Source organism: Pundamilia nyererei, unplaced genomic scaffold, assembly GCF_000239375.1.
Source record: "Pundamilia nyererei isolate P.nyererei 1_Seehausen unplaced genomic scaffold, PunNye1.0 scaffold00028, whole genome shotgun sequence".
NCBI classification, from domain to species: Eukaryota; Metazoa; Chordata; class Actinopteri; order Cichliformes; family Cichlidae; genus Pundamilia; species Pundamilia nyererei.
In genome coordinates, this window is record NW_005187429.1 from 1,097,245 (window position 1) to 1,124,962 (window position 27,718).

Here is a 27,718-nt window from a genome sequence, read left to right on the forward strand (position 1 = left end):
TTTTTTGTTCAGTTTGGTTTCAAAATAAAGATCACACAATTGTTTAGAGACAATCTACAACAGGAGTTACAAAAAATAGTTGCCCAGGCAATAAGCATACACAGGTTCTGTTAACTATACACATATGGTTACAGGTGTGCTCGTAGTAAATATACACAAGGCTGCTCCAAATGTACACCGCGCTGTGGCGGGCGGCCTCTCTCTCACCCAAAAGGACATGGACAGTATGATACAGCACTTACAGCACTAGAGAAAATGCCAAAAAACACAAGTCTCCTCTGTACAATCCACGCGTTTACCCCTGAAAACAGTCATGGGTAACTGAGGAGTTTGGGGGGAGAAGGGGAAGGGGGGTTTAAATGAGTAAAAGTTATTTCTCCCACCCAGCCAGCGTACTCAAAACACATGACACATTTCATGGGGTAAAGCATTCCTATAAAAAGATCTTAAAAAAGGTCAAAAAGTCCCCCCCCTCCCCACCAAAACAACAAACAAACAAAAAACAAACCAGAAGACACCACTAATCTATCCGAACGTGTCCAATTGGGAGTCGGCGGGAGATCGACGTCTTTAAGTTAAGCAGTGACGAGATAAAGATAAAACCAAGCGTGGCGAATCTTTGTACAAGTACAACGCTGTATAGAAAGGGCTTTTCAAAACAAAATTTGATATTACAATTTACAATATACACAACAACTCATATGTCACAACCAAGGAGGTGAGAATATACACTGAAATGCACAGTTTTTTTTCTTCCTTTTTTTTGTCCCCCAGAGTGAGATTTTTTTTCTTTTTTTTTTCTTCTTCTCATACCAAAAAAGGGTGGTAAAGCACTTTTACATTACAAGGGTTTACAAATGTACAATTATACAGTCAGAAGTATGTGGTCACTACTAGGATACATTATAGATACAGATTCAACATCAAAAACCAGAAAAACTACAAAGTTTTATATATATATTTATATATATATGCAAAGGTCTACACCAAGTATACACGTTATATTTATAGAAGCAAGACCAGAAAACGAATCTCCCATGCTAAATGATCTGTCTGCTGGTTAGCTGATGGTGGCGCGCGCGCATGTGTGTGTCTGTGTGTGTGTGTCTGTCTATGATTCGGGGACGTCAGACAAATTAAATACTCGTTCCATCTCATAGTGGTAAATAGCTAGAATGAGAGGAGGAGGAGGAGGAGGAGGGGGCTCTAGGATTGTGTATGCAGCAGTAGCAAAAAGTGAAAGATTTATCTTTTGAGTTTATCAGAAGCAAAAAAGGAAAAAAAGAAAGAAAGAAAAGGAGGAGTGGGGTGAGTAGAGTGGGTCTCACCTCTCCTTGTTCACCCCCACCCCCTCCTGCCACCGTCGCTGCCTTCCACTGCACCCAGTTTACAGACTGGAGTCCAGTGGGGGGAGGGGTGCCAAAAATCCAACCACGAAAAAAAAAAAAAAAAAAAAAAACAACCCAACAACTAAGGCTGCCTGTAGCAACAGGCTCCTCCCGAAGGGTTGTCATGGAAACAGTGGTGGGAGGGGTACACGATGTCCTCTATGAGGATTCGGTGGGGTGAAGTGGGCATGATGCTTTCTGAAGGGTCAGACGAGGGGGTGGGTGGGGTAGACATGAAGGCATGAGGAAGGTGAGCTGAAGGGTGGGGAGGTGGTAGACATGATTTTGGGGTGGGGGAGGAGGAGGGGGTTCAGTTTACATGATGCCATTAGGAGGGCCGCAGAGAGGACCCAGGTCGACGCCGTTCTTCATGTAGTACTTCTCGAGCTTGGCGAGGATGTGTTTTCCATACGTGTACTTCCTCAGTGTGGAAATGTGAGGCCGGATCTGTACACGCACACACACACACACGCGCACACACACGCACACACACACGCACACATGTTAGTCAAAAATTGATACAAATTTGCTCCTTTTCGAGTCCCCTTACATGCATGCAGACCTCACATCAGTGACGAGGCTGACATTAACTGAGGTTGATAGATGCCAGTCTATAAACCGACTGAGCAAACATTACTAGAAGAGTTAATAAATAAAGGAATAAATAAAACCCAGCTCTCTAAATTCGCCCTCTGATTTGCACTCACTCGACACTTTGTTAGACACATCTGTTCAACTGCCAATCACAAGGCTGAATAGATTTAGGCACGTAGACACAGCCAAGGCGAGCTGCTAAAGTTCAAAGTGAGCATCTGAATGGGATTTTCCTGCACAGCCATCTCTAAAGTTTACAGAGAAAATATCCAGTGAGCAGCAGCTCTCTGCTGAAAGTGTCTTGTCGATGGTAGAGGTCAGAGGAGAATGGCCAGACTGCTTTAAGCTGATAGGAAGGCAACAGTAACTCAAATAACCTCTTGTTAGAACCAGGTATGCAGTAGAGCGCACTGTGTCAGTCCTGTCAAGTAAGAACAGGAAACTGAGGCTAGAGTTCGTACAAGCACATCAAAACTGGACAACAGAAGACTGGAAAAATGCCGCCTGGTCTGATGAGTCTTGATTTCATTCGGATGGTTGGGTCAGAATCCGGTGTAAACAACATGAAAGCACCAGCACTTGTTTATTCTACGCCACAAAGAATGAATGCAGCCCTGAAGGAGAAAGGGGGCCTAATCTGGCACTCGCGAGATGTACCTAATGAAGTGTCCGGTGAGTGTACGCATTAATGCAAACTTCACTGAAATGTTCTTTCCCATTATGGATGGAGGTCAAGCTAGCAGACATATTTGTACCTTAATAGCTTTAGAGGTAGTTGCTACTTGGACACAACAACAGAGTGCATTAGCTGGATGAGCTCTCATCAATCCAACCCACCTGCACAGTTTTGCATTAGTGACGGTTGGTTTCATTATAGTTTTGTTCGCGTTAGTGATCCAATTTGCTTAAAAAATAAATAAATAAATAAATTCACACTGCTGAATTTAACCCTAGGGAAGCTGAAAAGCTTCCCTAGGGTTTGACATCTAGAGCTGAAACAAATAGTCTCAGGTTTATAGGTTTTATAGCCGAGAACAGCTTCAATTTATTCACCTCTTATTCCTGTTCATGAGCTGAATTAAACCATCTTAAATCACTTTGAGCTTCGGGCTGTTTGGGGAATAAATGAATGTGCTGAACTTTACACCAACACCATAATAAAAATGACTATTTCCAACCTTTAAATCACAGATACTGCATTTGATTGCTCTAAAAAGGGTGAAATGTTCAATGATTATCCTTCAATTGTAACACAGAGCAGCGCTCTAAACGCCCGAAAACACCTCCTCATCCAGAAAATGTCAAAGCTATACAACAACGACTTCCCCATAAGTGACTGCAGTAAACACTGAACAAAAGAGGATTACAATCACATCTTTTATCCCAACATTTAGACGGGACGCACGATGACCCCTCTGGCCCCTTTACCAACCTTATGCATTACGATTTTGCGCTGCGTTGGCTCGGCCACATCGATCATCTTCTGCACCACATAGTTGGCGTACTGGTCCTTCATCATGGTGTATAAGGCACTGTGGGGGCCCTCAGTCAGGCTGCACACTTCATCTATCAGTACGGCCCGTTCTGCCCGTGACGCATGGGTAACACACTTCTCAACCACATTGCTGGAGAAAGGAGGAGGAGGAAGGGGGGACAGTGTTAATAAAAGCCACAAGAATAGAGGAGTGAGAACACAAGCAAATGTTTTCCCACACCAACAAGCCTGTCTCTGCATATGAAGTACCTGTAACCCAATTTGATCATTTCTGGCCTGAATTTTAAACAACAGCAGGTGACTTAAAGCTTAAAGAAGCTCCAAAATCACATTAGATCATCTACTCTGTAATGTGTGCCTATGGTGTAAATATAAAGGCTGTACCATGTTTGGTTCATGATCAAAGTGTCTGAGTAACAGATGTTATCATAAATATCGTAACGTCCCCCAGGCACAGAAAAAGTTCCTTATCTGATTGCAGGTGTGAAGAAACCAAAGGAAAACCTCTCAAACAAAGATGGAGCTGACAACGTGCGCACGTGTGTGTGTGTGTGTGTGTGTGTGTTTGTGTGTGCGCGCGCGTTGGTGTTTACCTGGCAAACTTGTGCTGGCTGAGTCCCAGTACATTGCCTCTGATCTCAGCCACGATTTTACTCTTATCCTCGGCTCTGCCGTGCTCCAAAACGTGCTGGATCACGTAGTTGCCATATTGGTCCTAAATAAAACAAACCGCAGACACATTAACTAAAAACGTGAGAAGGACAGCTGGTGGCTCTGACGTCACATCAAACACAGCCAACTTCAGAAATCTGGAGGCTCCGAGAGGAGCTTTTTTCCCCTCTTTGAGCTAACTTGAAATGTCGTTATCCTGAAAAATATAAAGCTGCAGTCAAAGACTGACAGTGCTGAGTGCCTCACCTGCACTAGCTGCTCTGTGTGCTGATGGAGCTCCTCCAATATGGGCAGCGTCTGCTCGGGGAGGCAGTGTTCGAGAATGCGCTGGATCACTCGGCAGCCGTAAGGGTGAGTGGAGAGGGCGAAGACCTGAGAGACGCGTGTAGTTGCACATTTTTAGTCATTCCGCTCACAATCGCATATCAACTCAAGCTCAGTGAGGTGAGATGAACTCAAACTGTTTTCACTTATGGTGTACAAAGCGCCTCGAATTATCAGAGGCATACTTTCGCATACCCGGCCCACCCCTGCAGGGAAGGTGAAACACAGATTCCTGACATGCTTTCAGCTACACAAACAAATCTGAGCCACCGGGTACGAGACGTGCCGTTACACAACATGCAAATGCTCGAGAAGCAAAACACTCACACGGTGGTAACATTTACTGTCAGAGCGCCGAGTCGAGAAACCGAGACCTTTCATGTGTAGACAACAAAAGGATGATGCACGAACACACAATCTTTATTTTAACACTTTATGCTAATGTAACATTTAGCTTGTAGGTAGGTAGAAGATGGCTGTCGCCACTGGGCTGAGGTTTCTGTTGCCAAGGCAACATACCCTGTCCCTGAGAAGAAAAAAAAAAAAAAAGGCCTGAGCATGTGTGTCTATGTGCTTTGGCAGTGACAATATGCTCGCTGCCTTCAGGCAGCAGCAGCGAGTGTGTGTGGATGTCAGCCATGCGCTGGCGTGCTACAGTGACTGAATGTGGAAAATTTTTTTTGTGCAGACCGACCTGTCCCTTAAAGGCTTCGATGATGAAGTGCAGCGCGTGAGGCTGGACACATTCGATACACTTCTGCACCACATGGTTACCGTTCTGGTCCTTTACGCACTTCAGCACGTGGCCGTCCAGCTCCCGCACCATCTCACTCTGCAGAGACGAAGAAGAAGAAGAGAGGGACAGAGGGGAGGCGGAGTGAGGAGAGGGACAGTAATTGTTTGTGAGAAATCAAATATTGCCTGATGGCATTTTTCAGCCTCTCCTTCATTTTTCATTGCGGCTCACAGCCAGACAAATAACACTGGGCTTTTAACAGATGCCCTGCAGGAATCTATTGGGGTCTATTAAGCAAAGATGGATAACTTACTTCCTCACATACACACACAGAGAGACCCTATCCTAAAACACTGACTTCAAACTAAATTATTTCCTGTTGATATTCCTCTAGCTTTATCTGAATAGCACCAGTTTACATTAGCATATAAACTGTGGCGTCTTTAGCTTCATTCAACGGTGATGATAGAGTGCATACAAGGAGCCTGCTGTTTCACAAGGGAGCGCCAACATAAAAGCCCAGCGTACCTCTTCATCGATGCTGCATTCTGCTGTATAAATAGAAATGTGTTATCTATGAGCAATGTGCTCTCACTCACAGCTGAATTATCAGCACGTGGATAATAGATGTGCTAACAAATTGGGACACTAGGATATTTCCCCCTTTTCCCCCCCGCCTTCAACAGAAATCCAAGCGCAGCAGAGTTGTGACAGGGTAGATTTATTTAGGGTCATGTTTACACGCTCACAAGTGTACTTACAATAACCTGCTGATCCGAGGGGATGAACTCCAGAGCTTTCTGAATGACCCTGCAGCCGTACATCTGCAGGGCCAGAGACAGCACGTGACCTCGGATTCTCTCAGCGAGAGCCAGCTTCTGGTCCAGGCTGCCAAACTGAAACGCACAAACAAAATGAGCCTCTAATCCTTTTGACAATATGCAACACCACACATGTAAGCAAAATCAGACAGGCTACAGAAGCTATTAAAGCTAGGCGTGGTTCTGAAGAATAATCGACTGAGACTTTCCCATAAATTTAACGTTGGTGTTTCAAAGGCACACGCAGCACAGCATCAACTGCACACACACCTCAAAGAACTTCTGGATGACGTAATTCCCAAAAACATCCACCATGAGCTGGTAGGCCGCCTGCAGGATCTCGCTGAAGACGAGCTGGCGCTCTGCTGAACTGGCTCGCTCCAATTTCAACTGGATAAACCTTTAAAAGAGAACGAGGATGAATAAAAGTATATCTTTTAAATTAAGTTCGACAAACATCTTTTGTTCTGTTTTTCCCCCCTTCTTCTTTTTCCTGTCTGCAATGTATACAAGCCTCATGAGAAAATACACAGACTCGTCTCATAAAATCAACCAAGTGCATAAAGGGGATTTACAAAGTTTAGATGAAACTGGAGATGAAGACAAACACGTCAGAGCAATAAAGCGAGACAGATGTCCTGAGACAGAACTGAGAGAGAAGTGCTCCAGTTTCTTTAACCTGAGGGACAGTCGGAGTGGAGACGATCCAAAGAGGGAGCTGAAGGAAGTGAGCAGCCTGTGAGGTGAAGAGATGGATGCCCGGCGAGGAGAGAGATAAAACAGACTGAGATGGTGGAAAGAAATTGTCTGGGACGTGCAGATCGGGCATGTTGATATGTTCACAGATGACTTCAGCAGAAAAGTCTGCACATGTCTGGACTGCGTCACAGTGTCAGGCAGTGATGGTTCAGTGACAACACTTTTCTGTCAGTATCAATGTTTAATATAGAGGTTACTTCATGAAATTAAAGAGCTTAATCGCCAATTTTGTCTTCCTTACACTGGCTCCTCATAAAGTTTAGGGTTCAATTTAAAAATCTGGTGATCACTTCATAGCACAACACGTTCAAATGTCTCCATACATCAGTGAACCACTACAATCATGTTGGCTGTACATAGATCCAGTGACCTAAGATCTGTTGACACTGTTAATACCTTTACTTTAACAGAAGCTTAGGATGCACCGTTTCAGACGTGGCTTTATTTATTTTAATCGATTTATACCATTTTAATTCTAATTACTCTGTATTGAAAAGCACTTTGTAAATTTTGCTCTTGAAAAGGACTCTTCAGTCACACATGAACTGTCAGAGATCAATATGTGAGAAATAAACCTGCCATGCAAGTACATTATCGATGGGCACTGCTACAGCTCACCTGGCTGAGAAGGTGACCTCCCCCTGTGCTAAACCCACGACCTCGTCCCACTTCTCTCTCCAGTCTTCATTGTCCTGTCTACTAAAAATTCTCTGTATAAGTTAATGTGTCTAAAGACAAATAGACTCAATGGCCTGATAAATTTGCAAGTTATTACTTGAAATTCAAGCACAAGCGATGATTTGGTGTGTTTAAACTGCTGGTAATACAAAATGAACAGTCTGGAGGCTTCAGAGTCTACAAACACCCACCGCGAACGATTAATTGCTAAAGCGGCTGGTATATTAATCGTGCAGCACATCATTAGTCGCAGCCACAGACAGACTTTACTTTTTGTGTCTACTTTTTCATTACAACTTAACTGGCACTAGTGGTACGCCTAAAAGTTGACGTTTCACAGTAACACATCCTGTCACATACTTGTTGTGTGGTATCCTATTAACCTGCAGTTATTGGGGCCTCCAACTGACTGCCATTACTCATGGGACAGACTTTCGGGGGAATTCAAAGGTGTTATTTTATCCTGGAGGTAACTGCCCACACGTACCTGCTGCCGTGCTGATCCTGGCTGAACTCCATGATGTGGCCGGCGATGTCTCGGAGCTGCAGGTTGGGATAGCGGTTGTTCCTGAAGTCCTCGAGCAGGCGGCTCCGGCCTGATGGCATCACGTCCGACATGCCGTAACGTAGCCGTGATGATGGGAAGAGCTGGCTGCTGGGGGAAAAGAGGGAGGAGCCCGAGCTGGCGGCGTTGCGGTACTTGGCCTCGGCTCCTGGAGCTGCGGAGATGAAACGCCCACTGCCATTGGTCAGGCCTCCTGAGGCGTCAGAGAGAAAGGGGACTGTCACAAAGTCAAATGAAGAGAATATGAACCTAAAAATACATCACACACAAATAAGTACCAATAGGTACTACAACAGTAAACGCAAGTTATACAATGAACATCATTCAGCCTGTATGACACAGAATTAGCTGAAAATATATGGAATTAATCCTTGAAGTTGAGCAGTAGATATTACTACTCAAAAACCTGTGTTCTTAGATAAACTTGGTGTCTAGCTGAGCATGTCAGTGCACGCTTGTTTCCTTCCTTTGAAAAAAACAAAAACAAAAACAAAGAAGTTCTTTCTGATTGGTTGAATCTGTACAGAATGACAAATCTGATGCATGTGAATTGAATATGCCACAGCTAGGTAATCCATCCGAGTCATAATGAAGCCTCGCCCTGACTGTCAGTTTGTTTAATTATCATTCCATCAACACTGATTTGCATTAAAATTCACTCTGCCGACTGTCAATCACGCAAAACAAAACACTGCGACACAATTTATAATTAGTCCCTCAAAACATGCTGCCGTACAAATCTTCAGCTCCATTTGTTAGTTTGGAAAACTGAACAACGGCCGCTTCTCAATTAAGCCAGACACATCTTTTACTAGAATAAACTCTAAATGATGCATATTTGTTTACATTATTGTAAAGCTTTAAAAAAAAAAAAGTTCTGGTAAGTTAAGTAAAGAAACCATCAACTGATAAAACATCATTATAAACCAGCAGCACTCCTAATTAACACAACATCCAGAGAAAAGATGCTTACCAAGATTGAGGTTGGATGAGGAGCTGTGATTGGACAGGGAGGGTGGAGGTGTGAGGGAATGGGAAGGCCCCTGGTTGGGTAAAGGCATGCCCACAGGACCAGGGGATGGACTGAAGCCCAGGGTGCCGTTGTAAAATCCTCCATGACCAATCGGGGTGAGGCTGGAAGGTGTGCGTTTATACAAATCGCTGTTGCCTGTCAATGAGTCCCGTCTTGAGCCACTGCCACCACTCGAGTTGGCCACTAGAGGGAGACAAAGATATGAATTCAATCAGGTTATCTGTTTGTATTTATCAGTAACTGTTATTCAGTTTAACTACTCACAGCTACATTATACATTGGCAACAATGTTCCCTCTAATTTTTCATGTGTCTGAGCGAACACACAAACTCCCTGAGCGACCACTGTGAGCAACAGCAGACGTGTGCACTGTGGTCACGCCAGCATCGAATCCATCCAAAGTTACATGGTTTATTAAAATAATCAAATTACAGCATTTACATTTATGTTAGACTACTTTTAATTAACTGCTTTAGCCCACTTACAATGAAAATGTAAACAAATCTTGTTCATGACCTGTGTAGCACGTTAACACTATTGGAAGTAAAAATAACTTGAACTCCAATTTTGAAAACAAAACTTTCTCTCTCTCTCTTTTTCTTTTATAAAGCTCTGACTTGTATTATGAGTCTGTGGTCTGGGAGAGAGTCCTGTAACTCTCTGTCTGCAAAATACAGTATATAATGATACAATGCTGGGCAATTAATTATATAGTTACTTCCTTTAAAAAGTAATTGAGTTACGCAAACAACAACGTTTTTTGTAGCCGTTTACCTAAAACTGTAGCCAAGGCGTTTTTTTAAATAAACATTTCAAACTATTTACAGAACAATCAGCTGTTCTGCATCAAATTTGATGCCACACAAATTATTTGTGCCACTCCAAAAAATAATTTCTGTCCACTATAAAGGAGAACAACAGTCTGATACCTGCAGGCCTGACAACAGCAGATGTATCACTCCTGTAACACCTGTAACATTCAGCAGTCGCCTCATTGTTCTGACACACACAACAAAACTATTGACTGCACTACACACTAACTACACAAGACAACACACTAACTTTAGACTCCAAACACGCTAAACTTTGCAAATCTCTCACATCTCAGAACACCGCTGTCACTCCTAAAACTTCCCCCCTTTCTAAACAACTAGATGCCACGTTACCATATCATTTTTTGATTGATCGACATGCTACATTTTTCCACCAATAGGAAAGGGTGGGGTATTTTGGTTTTGCTCACAGGCGGAGAGTGCTTTCGAACATTTTCCTTATAAAACGCAGTTTTTACCGTTTCTTCCCGCAGTAAATATAAACAACGATAGTATTCAGGAAAAAAAACAAACACTGCAGAAATTTTTATCATAACTCTGGTTTTACGCGGCCTATCAACATAATTTAAAAACTGGTATAAAGTTCACACTTTTTCCATCAATTGTTCGTCTGTCCTGCTCACATCTCCAATGGTTGTACACGTTGTTATTAACGTGGCTTCACTCCACATCAGCCACGCCGCTTTGCTAGCTAAAACACCGGTGTCGGCACATAAGGACGCTGTCATAGCCTGTCGACGACGCTGATTAGCTGTGTATATACGAATGTGAATCGCATCATTGGCTGGACTATGGGATAAGGTGGCATCGTTCTAATCCCATACGGGAGAAGTCAGTCAATTACTGACTAACACTGCAAAACAGAATTGTTAAAGTATTCATTTTAATTTCAATTCAGGTTAGATTTTGTTTCTATGCGCAACGCAGATTTCCTGTGCAATTGCGCACGCGCGCAGCTTAGAGGGAACATTGATTGGCAAGTCACATAGATTTATTTTAAAAGACCCCAAAAGAACCAAAGATATCATGTGGAAAGAGTGCATTCCCACCTGCAGTGCCAAACCCTCCCAGCGTGGCCCCCAGAGTGGCACCGAGAGAGGATGAGGCTTGCTGGCTGAAGCCCAAGGAGGCAGACCCTGGTCCAGGCTGGGCAGAGCCTTGTGAGAACAGAGAGGAGCTCTGGGAAGAGGAGCTAAGGGACGAGGATCCGTAGAAGGAACTTCCTCCCAGAGCGCCACCGGGGCCACCCTGCTGCTGAGGCTGCTGGGATGTCATGGCACGGAAAGGACCGTTAGCCCCGCCACCAAGACCGCCGTTGGCACCACCAGCAGAGGCTGCTGCAGCAGCAACTGGAGACGGGAAACAATCCAAGTCAATCATCTCATAAAGCAACAAAAAATTTATATTGTGTTAAGTAAACGCGTCGTTGAAGATAATCGTAAGATTGATTTCTTTTACTTCCCTAACAATGCTTTCAATCACCTCCATCAGTGACGTAAACCTTGCTTTTTAAAACTCAGTAACACTCCCTCATGGGAACTCCTTGTGCAAATCGAAGTCCAGACTTGAAAGTACATAGTCACAATCCCATAATTGCGTGCTCTGGTTAGATGGGACATTTAGAACATGCTGTTAAAGGCCACAATCTGTAATCTGCTGTTTTGTGTGCATGACAGTCTCGTTTATTGCAACAGAGGCAGGCTGGGCTTCTGACCACACGCTCCAAGTGAGCTGCGAATTTACCTGCTTGTGCTGCAGAAGGCGATATGATGACGGAGGCGGGGGCCATGAGGCGGACGGGGCCACTCCTGGCTCCCGTGTTGACCACCAGGGCCCCTGTCTGATCATAGTAGGCTGCGGGCGCCAATACTGGATACCCTGAGAAAGAAGATTTTGACATGTTTCTTTCATATAGATGACGGGCGGCAGTAACGCATAACTGAACTGTTTATAGTTTTGCACTCACCGGGTACTCCTGCTGCTAACCCCTGCCCAAAGGCGAGGGCTGAGTTGACTGCTGCTGCTGCCACCAGCTGGTCATTTTGCTGACCCTGTTGCCCTTGGCTAGGGGTCAAAGGTCGCTGATTTCCTCCAGCACGCATCACCTTTAGAAAGTAAGAAAAGCAAAACTCTGAATTTGTTCCGTGTAGAATAAGAAACAAAGCTCAACCGCACAAATGGGAGAAGAACAAGTAGCAGTTCCCTGATTTGCTTATAATCATTTAATAATCAATGAAGAGGTCTTTGTCTAAATGCACTTTTTAACTGGCATGAGAGACGAGCGCTCACAGAAATATTTTGTGTGTCAGTTTTCTGTCGGACAGTCAACTAACCTGCTGTTGGTTCTGTTGGCCCTGGCCTGCTGCCTGCTGATTGGCTGAACTGTTGGCTGCAGCAGCCTGCTGCTGGAAAAGGTTGGCTGGATAGACACCCCAGGGGGTCACACCGTAGTACTGGGGGGGCATCACTGCTGGACCTAGACACAAAGAGATACACAAAGTAGCTTTGAGATATGGCAACAGGGTCCATATTTATGGATCAACATATGAAAATTACATTTTTGTTTTGCATTTAACAGAAATCTAAACGGAGGTGACAGCGCGTCTAAAAAGAAGAACGTCTCACCGAGTGTAGCTGCTGCTGCTAGGCCCGCTGCGTATGGGTCTGTCCCTGGCGGCGCAGCACTGATGATGTAAGGATTGGGCACAAATGCTGGAGCCAGACCTGGAAAACACAAGGAGGGTAAAGGTGGACCAGGGCAAAAGGGCTTTACATAATACATGAAGGAAAATCACAGGACTTGTTGTGAAGCTATGGCATAACTACTTAAGAGACTCGCAAGGATGTCATATTTACTAATCAAATCTCAATCTTTAAGGCATTATTTTATTTTAAACTGAAAGACAAACAATAAAAACAGCCAGTCTATACACCGAGCCGGGGGGTCAAGCTTTGCAAACATTAGTGGAAACGCTGTGCTACGAATACAAATATACCAGAAGAAGAAGCTGGCCAATCATCATGAAATGCATGTGACTGTTTGTTTTGGGGTAGTTCGGGAGCATCTGCAACACCGACACATCAAAGATAATGCGTGCGTGAAGCCATACAACCATCTGACATGCAGTTTAGACAGACACACTTACCAATGTGAGGCTGCTGTGCAGCTGCCAGTGCGTACTGCTGTTGCTGGGCTGCTGTTAACTGCTGCACTGCTAGGGCATTGTTTCTCTGAAACAGCTGCAAACAGCATGAAGAAAGGTGAACCATAGGTGAGCTGAGTGCTGTTAACACACGCTAAATAACTCCTCTGTCTGGTGATCTTACCTGCTGCTGGTTAGTGTAATCAAATAAGCCCACAGTGGGTGCAGAGTCCATGGGCATCTGAGAATTGTAGTCAAACTGAAGCGGCTCCATCACAGACTCCATGGGGTCCATGGTAACACCACCTTGTTCCACGCCAGAAAAGTCATCAGGAGGTTTGGGAACTCCGCCACCTCCCAGGGGTGTCAAACCCTCAGGCCCTACGCCCCCGGGACCACCCAGCAGATCACCCTCTGGGCCGGGAGCCGGCATGTTGCCCGGGGGGCGACTGCATGGAGCAGAGGTTCAGTTAATATCTAAAGGGTACCAATCATTTCTCTAAGGTGTGGGTGTGTGTCCTCTTGTGTCACGCAGATTTTTACCCAAACTCTTTGACGTCCACGTCGAGGCCGTTCTGTACAGGCAGCCCATTCGGGTTGATGACATCGCTGATCACATCAGATTCACCTTCCGTTAACTCTTTTAGTTTCTCTCCCTCAAACGTCGTCTTTGGCTTCTCCCTCTTTTCCTCCTCCACCTCTCCATCCCTCTGACCCTGTGTGACGGAGAGAAAATGATACAATGAGACCAGATGCACAGTGTTGCTCCTCTGCTGTACACACAGAGGAAGGCGCAGGAAGGACAAAGTGACACTGACAAAAACTACACGTTGTCAGTGGGAGAAAATGACACAATGGGCGTGTGTGGCAGTTACAGTTAGCATGATCAGGGAAACAGAAGTGTTTGAGTAATGACACTTACATAGGGTCCTTTTCGAAGACAGGAATCCAGTTTGTCAGCCGGTGAGGAGGACAGAACGTACTCTACCATGCTAACCCCGAGCCCTCCGCTCTCAGACCGTGGAGACATCACAGAGCCCACCCCGACTTCACCACCGCCATGGAAACCTTGCCCTGGCCGACGGGACACCATGATTGGCTGAGACACCGAGTGATCTGCCGTGAGAGGAACAGAGAACGACACATTTACTCAGCAAACTGTGCAAGCAAAAAGTAGCAGTTTTCAAAACAGATTGCTTGAAGAATTTTCAATAGAAATGATCATCCGGAGCAGTAACAACATGTTCAGCTGTTACAGATGTGCTGGGCGAAATAACAAAGCTCCTGATGTATTTGATAGATTCATAAGAAATTAGGATATCAGCAATATCAAATAATCTTAATCCACTTACACACAGTGCACAAAATCTGAGTAACTTAAACTCAATGTTAGGGCTTGTGTAGGCACTATGGCTGATTTCAGTAACTTAATCAGTGCTGTTGGCAGCTTCTCACACACATACAGCAGAGCGCATGTAACCACATGCTGAAACAAGCACTGGCAAAGGGGAAGGTTCCAGTTTCATTACATACTGCACATCACTTTTATTTACCGTATTTTTCATTTTATTTATGTACTGAGGAAGTTTTGGTGTTGCTAATAAATCTGATACAGCCATTCCCACACGTGCACCAGAACTTTCCAAGACCTCTCTTAACAGAAATGTACGGGGAAAATGTTCTGATGCTGTCACATCGGACATTAGCCGGCTCATCCAACCGCTACTAGCTCCCTAAAACAAAACCTGCATGAAATCCATGCTGGATTGAGTAGATGTGTGAATAGCATGGCTAATAGTGAAGTACATTCACTGGTATAGCGTGCATAAATTCTGCCATGTGACATGAGAGAAAAATATCTGTAGAAATATTCCTGAGCTGATTCTACAGAAACTGAAGTGCATATGTGGAAACGGCTCAAAGTTTTAACTAATTTATCTCATTTCATTTACTCATCGGCTTTACCAAAAACATGAAATCAATGTGTTACAACTCAATTATTCATTGGATATTGTCTGAAAGCGTTTTCAGTTTTCACAGGACTCTACGCAGCCCTATAAAAAGCTAAGCACACTATGATTAACAAGGTTGTAGCAGAAATAGCCCGAAGTCTCTCACACCGTTGTGGGAGGGGGGTTTCACCCACACTTCAGTTCATTGAGGTTTGTGGGCATTTGTTTGTGACGCTCTCCTGAGGTCCTGTCACAGCATTTCAATCAGGCTGAGGTCTGAACTTTGGGCCATTGCAACGCCTTCATTCCTTTCCCCCACCTCACTCATTCTGTTGTAGAGTTACCTTTGTGGTTGGGATTACTGTCCTGTTGTTGCATTTTGTTTTTGCTGAACAGGCACTGTGCATTAAAGCCAAACATCTACACTTTGATCCAGAAGTCTTGTGGTTTGTTCAGATGTAAATTTGCAAAGCTTTAGAGAGAGACTTTCTCCTGGCAGCCCTTCCAAATCATGCCAAACTTGTTCAGTCTTTTTCTGCTAACGTGACATACTAACTGAGGCCTGCAAACCAAAATGTAGCGCTTGTTTGGGTTTTGCTTACTTTCTTTGAGCATTGTTGTGGTGGTGGTGGTAGGTGGGGGTGGGGAATTTGCTAGGATTGTGCAAACACACACCTGAATCCTCCAGACAAGCAAACTGACAAAACTTGTTACTGATCTGTTAAGTGCATTTGAATAGCAGCACCCAGCTGTTCCTGACCCACTTAATTCTTATGGAAGGTGTGTTTAGTTGTTTTTTTTCACAAGACTGCAAAGAGTAATGTGAAAAGCATTTTTACATGATTGTAATTCATAAAAAAATTAGAATACAAAATGATTTTTTTCCCTTTTTTTCATGAACCAGTGAGTATTTGACACTCTAGAAATGAGCTAACACGCGTCAGCATTTTTTCCCGGTGCAGACATGATGTACGAGGTGCGCCAGATGACTTGTAAAAAGCCGGGATATTTCTTTTGTCATCCCGTCTACAGAAATAACCACACTGTGTTAATTTGATACAACAGGAATCTCAGATCTCGACATGATCTGGGAGAACACAAGAGATCTCACTCTGACATCAGCCTTTGAGTCTGGCAGGAAACTAAATATATATTTTCCAAACACCTGACAGTGATTGTTTTGGTCGTTTTTGTGCTTAAGTGGGGGGAAAAAAATGCATTCACTCCAACCTTCTCCCTACAGCCATGGCACAAACAGATCCCAGGATGGCAAATACCTGAAGCCCCCCATGCACTGTCCCTCCACTGGTCCAGGAAGATCCCCTTTGGTCCATCCTTCCCAGAGTCATCTGTTTCCCAGAACTTCTTACCAGTTAGCAGCTGCTGCAGAGACACAAGACAATGAAGAAATGAAACAGGTGGCAAAAGAAATGATGAGGTTACACAGATATTGCTGGCAGATGGGAGAACAGGCAAACTAAAAATCAATCCATACAGAACAGGAAGTTTGTACAAGCAGAGCTCTGAGTAGATGGCAAAGACTACAAATGGGCAAACTTCTTTTTTTGTTGCTGCAAACAGTCCGTTCTTGTGTTTCCAGCAACATCTGTACTTCGACCCTTGACTGAACCCCCCCGAAAAAACAAACAAGAACAGGTCATTCTAACTGGATGAGTCAATCAAAAACATAAACTGCTTCTGCAGCAACAAAAACTAGCGTAGAGGAACAAACAGGAGCTCGATGTTCCTGCTGGGAACAGCTTCATGCTTGGATTCAAAAGAAATTCTTGCACCTTATCAGCAGTTCAGTTGTTTATCTTCATCTCTCCTCGGTTTTTATTACACCCAGTGATAGTTTTCTTTTTTTCACAGTAAAAAAACAAACAAAAAACTTTTGAAACTGATCTGATGTGTATCTTCTGGCTAGAGGGGGCAAAAAAATCCATTTATAGTTAAAAAAACAAAGATTACAGAGTCATTTTTGTAAGCTTTTAATAGTCACTCTCACTACTGATATATTACAGTGTATAGCAGCAAAACAGTAATCAAGCAAGCCAAAACTAACTGCAGGCACTGGCCCAACATTAACAGACTTACTGAGTGCAAAATACAAAACAAATAACAGCCGGTCCAACGAGCTCGAATTAATAAGCATCTCTGCTCAATCTCTTCTCGGCTTTCAGAGCTTTTCAGTCTCAAAAAATACAACCCAACACCGCTTTTAGCTCATAAGCAACTGATCCATTTCTATTTTTTTTCCCTCTTGGATTTCCTGCTATTCAAGTTTGACTCACTCCCGGTAATCCATCATGTTTCTATTCAGCCAAATGCCCAAGCTACAAAATACAGGGCAGGCGGTTTAATGTCGCAGTGTTGACCCACGGCGTCTGCCCTCGTCAGAAGCACTCATTTCAACCTAAATTTAGAAGTGCAAACATGAGCAACCAGCCTCAATGCTTCATTATTGGCTGAGGTCATCATCATCTTCACAATAAGTGACCCTGATTCATCAACTCTTGTCTCACCTCTCCCATAGCGCGTCCCTCAAGAGCGAGAGCCTGGAAGTCATGGTTCAGCTCGTCCATGGAGCGCACCTGCAAACAGAAAGCAAATGAGACTGTCCATTCAGCTAACACTTATCAAGGACTATCAGGACCATGTTAAGAAAATAGATATATATTAGTGATCATTTTGAGAAAGCTGTGGAGATTAAATCTGTCATTTCAACTCAAAGAACTGCCACGGCTGCTAAACCCTCAACAAAAGCCCCTTGTGCAGATGAGTTAGTTACTTTAGAGTTATAGTTACAAGGAAATTATTTCCCTTTTAGCACATATGCTTATCACCACACTGTGTTTAAGGACGCTGAAAAAGATGGTGCAGAGAGATGCATCGGGTGAAATGAAAAAAACGCCCCGAAACTTTCACAAACGTGGAAGAGTTGGAGGGATTTGTGAAAAAAAAGGAAATAGCTGGCAATGGACAGATGCAAGGATACCGATGGTTACACCGCCGTGTAATAAAGATGATGTATGTTGCATCACAAGACAACATGACAGCTGATCAGGTTGTGTCACTAACTCATCTACACAAAGGCATTTTGTAGAGGTTATAACAGCCGTGGCAGCTCTTTAACTTTGGCAGTGTTACCAGGTCACTAACAAAAAATTTGATTCCTTTAATGTCTCTGCTGTATGTTGCCACTTGTGCAACATTAACACACACACACACACACACACACACACACCTGGCTGTCATGGATGTTGTCTCCAGTGGGCCAGCGATGTTTGCCGGGCTGTTCGCCATGCTGCCGCTGGAAGAAGTAGTCTACCATGGCATCGTCCTGGGAACGTCCAGCGCCCGCCACACCCTGAGAGACACAAGTACACACATGCACATTACCCTGGAATTACTGGTAACAGCAACCAGAACACATTGCCTGAGAAAGACTGCAAACGTTATTCACCAGAGCTGAACATGCTGAAAATATACACAGAAACCAGAGTTCTTATTGTTTTGGGGGGTTTTCCTAATTAGTTATTTTAGGTTTTATTTTGACTTTTTGTTTTTAATATAGTTCAGTTTCACTTTTCAGAGTGAATTTCCTTCTTTCAGTTTAGTTTTTATTGTTTAAGTTTTGGTTTTAGTCTTTTTAATTATTACTGCATGGAGGGCATGTTTCAGAGGTAAAAAGAAAATCAGTATTACAATATAAACACATCTTTAAAAGCTGAAGTTTTCCCCAGTTAAATATCATCTCTCAGGATGTGTCATTTGGATTTTTTCAGAAATCAGCAGCATCACTCAAACACGACAACAGGCTGAAGTATGTAAGGCCACATCCTCTCAGGTCCAAGTAAGAGGCAATACTTCTGTTTAACAGAAAAGCCTCCAGTCACTTCCTCCCTCCCTTCACTTTGAGGGAAAACTCAAAATTCCCCCACAAGACACCACCATCAAAGAATCCACGGTTACCATGTACTGGAAACAGCTGGGCTTACTGTGTGCTGTACACGCAAAGCACAAGACAGCCAGTCAGACCAAATTGTTGCTTATCAGAAAACATTCTTCTCCCCCAAGGATTACTCATGAAAACACCAACCTTGTTATCATGAACTAACATTTTCTACCCTTCAGACTACCTTGGGGCCTTAAAATGTTTCTTTTGCTGTGGAACAAATACAATTTACACAGTGCTGAAGACAGTATATCGTTCAGACCTGTCACAGCAGCATCACAGTATTAACAGATTTGGGGGCCACATTTCAGACTACCAAACAACATTTCAGTTAAGCAGCAGAGGACACTACAGATGAGCTTCAGGAACATTTTTGGCTGTAAAACGAGTACAGCAGGAAATCCAGCAGTGAGGAGGACATAAGGATAGACGGTGTGTCCAAACCAAAGACATGTGACACTTACTGGTTTTTGACCATTGTCTAGCTTCAACATCAGAAGTGACCTTATATGGATAAGAGGCTAGAGTGCTAAGGGCCAAGTTAACAGCTAATGCAATAGGTCTAGGCTGATAGGGGCTTCCCATGATGCACTGAGGGTTTCATCTTCACTCATCTCTTTCTGGTATGTGTTTATCCAACACTTTGCATTTAATCATCACCATCATTATCATCACCAGAACTTCACTCACCAAAACTGAAGTCCAAACATCTTGGATGGTCTGTACTGCACAAAAAAAATCTACCGGTAAATATTTGTCACATAACCCATAAAAAAATGCTCAAAAAGGCTATAACAACACATACAATGTGAAGTCGCTCAGTCACTGGCTCAAAGTGGTGAATGATGTATAGGAGACTAAACTGAAAAGTTTCAGGAGGAGTTGATTGCCACTATAGAAGCGTAGTATACCATCATGCATTGCACCGAAAGAAAAGGTAGTAGCGCATCACTTAAAACTCCCACAAGATGAAGCTACTTTCTGCTCCTTCTTTACTCACAGATCACCACAGTGAGTAGCTCCAGGTTTGATTTGGCAGATTTTTAAGCTGGACCGTCCTGACACAAACCAAAGAGATTTGGGATCATTTGCTACAAACTGCCGCAAAGTATATATATTCCTTAATTCAGGAATATATGTTTGGTTTATTATGTATTCATCACAGTAATTCAGCCCATGTTGGTTTGTTACATTTTACCTTCGTTAATCTGCAAAATCCTCACATCCAAAAAGGTGACAAAAAGTTCAGTAATTTTTCTATATAAATACCTACAAAGAATCAATTATCACAGCAGCCACGAGTTTGTTTGTTTTTTACAAAAATGAGCTGACAACAATGAATTGAATCTTTATGATATAAAACTGACTCTCTAGAAAGCCCGAACATGTGAATTGTATGTGTAACACAAAAAAAACAAAACAATAACCCATTAGAGGCAGCGCTCTAATGATTGTAGCCACCTTCATGCTACAACATGTCAGCTTCATTTCCAGAAAATAGCTGTGTTCATGGACACCCGATGTAGCAGAAATAACAACAATAATAACTTTTACGCAGTGGTTTAAAACAAACAACTGAGTCAGATGAAGATCAAGTTTATGCGCTTCAACCTCATAAGCGTGGTCACCTGTGGACTTAAAATAAGAGCGTGGAACAGTTAAAAGACCCTGATCAGATGGTCAGAGGCTAACTCCTAAAATAAGGTTTTCACAACATCTGAGCTTCAGAAGCCAGTGAAGGGTGTTACCGCTTCACTTGAAAACCATAATCCTTCCAAACTAGTGATCTAACAATGAGGAAGGTCCCCTTTGCTGTGGCTGATGCCCTGCATTTATCAAGCGTGATGCTAGCCGTTTAAGCAGAGCTCCTTTAACAACCATTGTTTATTCGGCTAATAACAGCCGAGGCAATACAAAAGCCTTAAAGCTAGTAAGATAAGACTGCAATTATTTGGTTCATTAGCTCTCGAGTCAAATGCACATGTTCCAGAAAGCTTGAGATGAGTGTCATCAAGCTTTAATGGCTGTGTTGCAATGTCTCATTTTCTGGTGCTCTAATCAGGGTTTGTAACAAAGTACTGCAGATTACAGTCATATGGGTATTTTTATGATATTGCTTAAAGTAAAACCGTAGGTGTAAGATCAGTGACCTTTACCCTCATTTGCCTAGATGCACCCAGATATAACCAGTTAAAATTGCCTAACAGAGTTAGCTAGCTAGCCAAGCACCAACCAGAATTAGGGCTGCCACAAACGATTATTTTGATAGTCGACTAGTCACAAACGATTATTTTGATAGTCGACTAGTCACCGATTATTTTTGCGATTAGTCGACTAATCAGATCATCATCCATTGGACGTACAGCGTACAGCTTATTGCACCAGCAGCATCTGGTCTTATATAACTATCATTAGCTTACAGCTTGAAGTGTTTGTGCTAACTAAAAATAAAGACAAGATGGTAGTTTATTAATTTTTAATGAAATTTGCAGATTGTTTCGGTGAAGTTTAATAAACTCCTTGCTTTCTAAAATATAACAGGACACCGGAGTATATTCTCCAGCGTCTCACACTTCTGATAATCAGCTGTCTGCTTGACAGTTTTAGCTGTGCAAAAACTATAACTTTAATCTCAGCCAAACCGATTTACTCAGGAACAAATAAAATACTAAAGAAAGCCAAACAATAACATTTTTAAGTTATCTAAGTGACTTATATATATGTTTAACCTGACTAGCGAAAGACGGCGGTGGGTTTGAAAACGATTTGCTGGGAGTCCGGTGTTCTCACGGCTCTAGTTAGCCTTGCCCCCGCCTAGCTAACGAGCTAGTGGGTAACAGACCTCTCCGAAAACGTCGGAGCGCTTTTGAAAATATGTGGTGTCTTGATAAACTGAGCAGATATTTGAGGTTTACACAGCTACATTCTCGCCTGAAAATATGTTAAACGTTTATTTTGTGACCCAGAAAGAATAATAAGAGTAAAGTTAAAACTAACTAGCTGCCGCCATTGTTGACAACTGCGCTGGGCTGCGCTATGAATTCTGGGACACAGCTTCTTCTTCTTCTTCGGGGTTTAACGGCAGCTGGCATCCTTGTACATGCAGTGCTGCCATCTTCTGTTTCAGTCCGTTATTACACTCTTAAATCCTACTACTCATTCCTGCGTCCTTTGTGATCTTACAAAGCTTCAAACGATGAGTCGACTATTAAATTAGTCGTCGACGATTTTAATAGTCGACATAATCGTGACTAGTCGACTAATCGTGGCAGCCCTAACCAGAATACATCATTTGAGAAATTCAGTGATAATGTCAAAGAGAAAAGGTGAAAAACCCCAAAAACGTAGACAATTCCTGGCTACATCTGACAGCTACACCTGCTAACACCTATTAATAAGTAACACTGAAGCTGCATCCCCACTTTTAATGATGCATAGCGACATGGCAACAAGAAACGGTTATGGAAGGCTGCAAAAATGTGCGATAGAAGCTCATTGGTGCGGTCCTCCACAACAGTCCCAGTTTCTCAACTGGCCACTTGGGAAAATTAATTGCCCATTCCCTGCTTTAGAGGGTTACCTAGACAACCAGAGCTTGGAATGCTGCAAACAACAAGCCATCACTGCAAAGTGCAATGAGTGAATGGTTTCCAGTGTAAATAAATAGGAACTGAAAGATTACAAAACTGTGACAAACTAATCATTGGTTGTTTATGTGTTAGTTAGGCAGGAGCACCTTCTATTGGTAGATTATGAGGACAAGAACCTTCAAAACAAGGCAGACATGCTCAGATTAAGGTAGGTTGGTGTGGTCTGCCAATTTGCGGTAAAATATTGCATGATGAATACTGATAAGGGAAGGAAAATATGACTTGCACCATTGTGAACAACACTATAATAGCTGTAGTATTAAAACAACAACAGGTACTACATTGTTAAGAGTGAGAAGTCTATTAGTTCTTGTTGGTGCCACCCCACCAAATTACAACAAACTGTGACACCAGATAAGCTGTTGACCAATTGACCAGCTTTCAGTGCTTTTGTAGTTTATACCCAAATATCTGCAGTTTACAGTTCAGTTTCCTGTCTTACACATGAGCCTCGTCTTACTGGACTGACTAGTTTTTGGTTGTTTTTGTTAAGTTAGTGCTGGGGTAAACTAAACAACTAAACATTTCCTGCTGTTAACAGCATCACACTTCAAAAGTTTCATTATTAAACCAGCAGGACATTTTTATTGTCTGCATGTCAGAGGAATTACAATGTGTTTATCACAGAGAGAGGCGAGCTATAATAGCCATACAGGTAGACTGCTTTACCTTTTGTATGCGCTGTAGTAGAAAGTCATCACGCCAGTTTAATTCAATGGAAAAAGACATGAATGAATAAAAACAGCAAATGTATCAGAGAGGCGGTTTTTACCTGCTGGCTGGGGGGTGTGGCCTGAGGGGTCTGCCCAGTTGGAGGGGCATGTCCTCCGCTGCTCAGCACCACGGGCATGCTGGGAGAAGTACTTCTATGGTGGGGGCTGAATGAATCCTGCCAGAGCACTGCTTTCCTCTTCAACACACACACACTGCTCATTCCACCACAGCCTGTCCAGAGTGAGTGAAATGCATCAGTCACAGAAAACATAACAGTTCAACATAGTAAACGTTTGGAGCACTCTGACCAATTTAACACCGAATCTTATGATGAACGGTGAAGATCCAACAGCCGTGAAGCACAAGTGTCAAATTATGAATAAAAACGCTGCAGTCCAATAACCAACTTCGCTGCAATAAAATAATTATTGAGATTTGATGTTTATTCATTTGTGGGCTGTAAATTAAAAGCTCATCTGCTCCTAAATGAGAAGAAAGGGAAAAAACACACTGCAACACAATGCAGCATAATTAATCACCACAACAATCTAAAGCATGAATCCATGCATCTCTACAAAAACAACAACAACAAAGCTGACTTTTGCCAGGGTGGATGTACTGCAGGGTTGTATAATACATGCTCCTCTAAAAACAACTCAGAATAATAAAGCTGATATCCCACTATATTATCTTCATACCTAACATTTTCCCATGTCATCATGCCAGCTTGATGCCAAATTAGTTCACAGCAATTAAACTGCTGTGAACAATGACCCCTAACTCAGAAACGAGGTGGCTGGAAGCATATGAAGCAAAATGAACCAAATCATTTGTCTGTAATATTACGGTTCCCCCAGAGTCGTGGTCAAAGGTCAGGCTCAGTGCCACTATCCTGTAAACCAATTAATATAGATAACAAACTGCAATTTATATTCTGACTACACTCCAGTGTACTGTAGTACTTGCTTTATGTTATTTATTTTCTGTGGTTATTATTTTGCATTTTAATTTTGTTTTTACTTGTGTGAAGTGAACCTGCAAAGTCAGAATTTCATTGTTCAGTGTATCCACTTTGTTTTGCAGTATTAATGACATAAACTTCTTGATTAAGGCACAAATGAGAAAACAAAGGAAATTGAGCCAAAATTCATTCATTTTCCAGTAAGGCAGCCCTCACACGTTTGACAACAAACCAGAGATGCAAAAATATGCAACTGTTTTATGCAACTGCAATACAATAACAAAAACTAGCTTCACGCGAGCTAAAAGCAAACTTTAAATCTATCAGTGTGCACATGTTATATATTAGAATCACAATTCAAAAGCACTACAATGTACCTAAAAAATAAAATTTTAACCTAACTAAAACAGTCAAACCTTCAAACCATCTTTGGACTTTATTCTTTGTGAAGAAAGGTCAAAGAATATCACACACAATGCTGCAATACTGCTTACCAGACTGTTGGTATAACACTCTTACGACAAAATGGTGAACTGTTATTAAAGCTGCCTAACTGCTGAGGATCAGCACAAGAGCACTGGGATCAACAGATACAGAAGTAAACCAGAGAACATTTTACAAGCCAGCCCAGGGCAGCAGCTGATTTAACTGCCAACCTGCCTATCGGCAGCAGAATGTAAACTTTACTGCACCCTCTGTATCTGGCTGATGCAAACACGCTGCTATGAACTCCAGTGACAAAGGTTCACTTGGCAGGAATGTTGTGAAACTTCTACAAATTACTCACCCCTAAAAGGGTATTTAGACACACACACACACAGAGTGGCCTGCATATTCTGCAGAGTCACTGATGAGTTACTTCCTGACCAGTTCAAGGTGTTTCACAGCAGTGTGGCTTCCAAGGAGCCACACTGTCTTAAAGTTGTTTTTAACTGGTCTTTATCAAAGTTCTGCAGGTTGTCTTGAGTTTTTCACTCATTTTCTGTCCTTGCACCTGGCCATTTTCAGAGGAACACTTTTTTTCTTTGTTCGTTAAGTCCCTTAGCACTGACCTATGAATCATTCAAGCAGAAAAAAAAAAAACCTAACTCAAGGGATGAACCAGTGTTGTGTTTATGCATAACAGACAACTTATCAAAGAACCAACTTTAAATGCAACATTAGGCACTGTTACTAGCAGCCTGTCGCAAAACACATCTTTTGTTCACATTACTTGAATCTGTATGAAGGAGGAAGCATTCCTGAAAACTATGGCATAGATTTCTCATTTTCCTAGTTAAGCATAAAGAAATAAGGAGGGGCTTAAAACTTTTGCACAGTACTGCACGTGCAGAACTGTTTGTTTACAGGCATGGCTTTCAGCGGGTAAATCAATACATCCCCCATTTATGAATATCGTAATGTTTAGCTTTTTGATAAAATGTTAGCTGGTATCTAATCATTCAACAGTTTCCATGACAGTATATAGATCAGATGTATTATAAACTACAGAATTAATGGCCATAAACTTTGATCCGAGGCTCTCTGTAACAATATCCCTGTTATTGTATTGGAATGCACAAGTCTTTGGCTAGATTTACCTCTCAAACCTGCAGTGCATTTAGTGCATTGTGTAAAAGGAACAATTTAAAATAGTAACTATGCACATTGGTGTGAGAATTAGAGGATTTATTTAGCCATGTAACAGAGACAAAGATGTGGTGCTTATTTTTTAAGAAGTTGTTTTGTTAACCCAGGTAAAGAGTGAAGGACTGATTATCTTTAAAATGTGCGGTGTGGACCTAAAGGCCAAGCATTTGGTGGTCAACAATTTTGCACAACAGCCCCTGATCTCCAGCAATGAGAGAAGGGTGTAATTTGTATTTGACTCTTACCTCTAATCTCTGTTAAAATGAGCAGCTTCCCATTAATGTCCCCACAGGCTAGAAAGAAATTACAAGCACTTCTTTTTGCACTGAGCCATATACGGTAATTACCTTTGCAAAAGACTGGCAGACACTATGAATCAAACACATGCAAGCTACCAATGTCTGCTGTAACCACTGTGCAACACACCCCCTCTACAAAGACAAAACCACAAGCTGACCGGATGAAGACCCCCCTCCCATAATAAGATAAAAACAAATCGACCGACTGATCATCCCTCCTCCACTCTTGGACAGGCCACAAGGAAATGTTAGCTCTTTATCCCTCTGCTACTGCTCCGAAATCAGCCAGAGAAACACCCGGAAATCCAGCACAGTGCGGCCATTCCCCGCCGAGAAGCGCACACGGCTCGGTCTGCCACAAGTTTGATGCGAGGACCCGGAAACAGGCGGCGGTGTTCACGGTCTAACTGGGTTAATCATTCAATACCGGGGGATCAATCCACCGCATACCGGGCACAGACAGGGGTGTGACAATACGAGAGGGGCAGCATGCAAGCTAGCAAGGGGGGATAACGCTGGAGTAACATTTCTCTCCCGGCAGACATGACACATCAAAACGAAACCGAGTATGGGGATGCTTCGTGAAATAATTCACGGCAGCTACCTTTATGCATCCGCGTCCCGTCACGCCAGCCCCGGAGCTGCCGTGGGGGGGGTTCACTATGTGTCTACCAACAATAACACGGCCTCCCGACACAAGCTCAGCCCGGGCGAACCGGTGGACAAACGCGCAGTGTTTTTAACCGCTCCCCACGCTCCCTACCGCCGTAGTGTGGTTATTATTAAATAACCAGAGGACTACACCTGTCCGCCGAGCCTGCAGCCCCACGGGTCCCGGTGACGCGGATGCTAACAAAGGCCCGAGAGCTGTCTGGAGCGGAAGACCGACACAACGGGAGGAAGGAGGCAGGCAGCAGAAAGGGAGGCAGCCGCTTCAGCCTCGCAAAATATTCTCGTTTAGCGCCCTTTCAGAGCCGCAATAACGACAATACCCGCACCGAAGCGTGCATAAACACCCCCCTGAGCAACCGCGACCGCTAACGACTCGATACTCACCGGCGGAGAGGGTGGATGGTCGCGGATTTCAGCCCCAGTTTCTCTCTAACACCCCAGGCTTTCACTCCGACAACATGGCGGCTCGACGGAGGAGCAGGCAAGAGCGCTGCATGACGGGAAGGGATGAGAGAGAGCGTACGGTTCACTGCGCCAACCGGGAGGGGAGGGAAGGAGGGTCACACCGGACCGGTCCCTTTGTTATATGCATGTTTGTAGTCTGCTTGCACTGCGGGGCGTGTTTATTATTGTTTTACCTGCACCTCATTCACCTGTCTGTTAGCTAAAGGCGAAAAAAGTAAATGCTTTAACAGACGGCAGCTTCTCTGTTCATCTTGTATCTCAAATAGAATACGTCACTAATTTAATTTAATTATATTGCAATGTTACAATAAAAACTTTATATGTGTGTTTAAATTTAAAAAAGATGTAAACATTTTTCAATATATATTTATGGTGCT

At 43.1% G+C, this 27,718-nt stretch overlaps 1 protein-coding gene across 4 annotated transcripts; it reads right to left on the minus strand.

Moving 5' to 3' along the window:
• pum1 (pumilio RNA-binding family member 1) lies at positions 1-27,420 on the minus strand. 4 transcript variants are annotated; one of them, XM_013909653.1, is made up of 23 exons: positions 27,261-27,420; positions 23,374-23,546; positions 18,241-18,363; positions 17,519-17,587; positions 16,271-16,373; positions 13,964-14,157; positions 13,585-13,757; positions 13,226-13,490; positions 13,045-13,138; positions 12,524-12,622; positions 12,232-12,374; positions 11,865-12,003; positions 11,642-11,776; positions 10,948-11,247; positions 9,006-9,248; positions 7,955-8,225; positions 6,301-6,430; positions 5,971-6,105; positions 5,168-5,305; positions 4,396-4,521; positions 4,071-4,192; positions 3,415-3,607; positions 1-1,835 (listed from the first exon to the last, which is right to left on the minus strand). In XM_013909653.1, the coding sequence occupies exons 2-23, from the start codon at positions 23,533-23,535 to the stop codon at positions 1,704-1,706; spliced, it is 3,489 nt and encodes a 1,162-aa protein (XP_013765107.1). In that variant the 5' UTR covers positions 23,536-23,546; positions 27,261-27,420; the 3' UTR covers positions 1-1,703. The 4 variants fall into 4 exon arrangements, with proteins under 4 accessions (XP_013765107.1, XP_013765106.1, XP_005728374.1 ...); XM_013909652.1 differs by having other exon boundaries at positions 7,955-8,249; XM_005728317.2 differs by having other exon boundaries at positions 16,271-16,376.
• Positions 27,421-27,718: the final 298 nt, after the last annotated feature.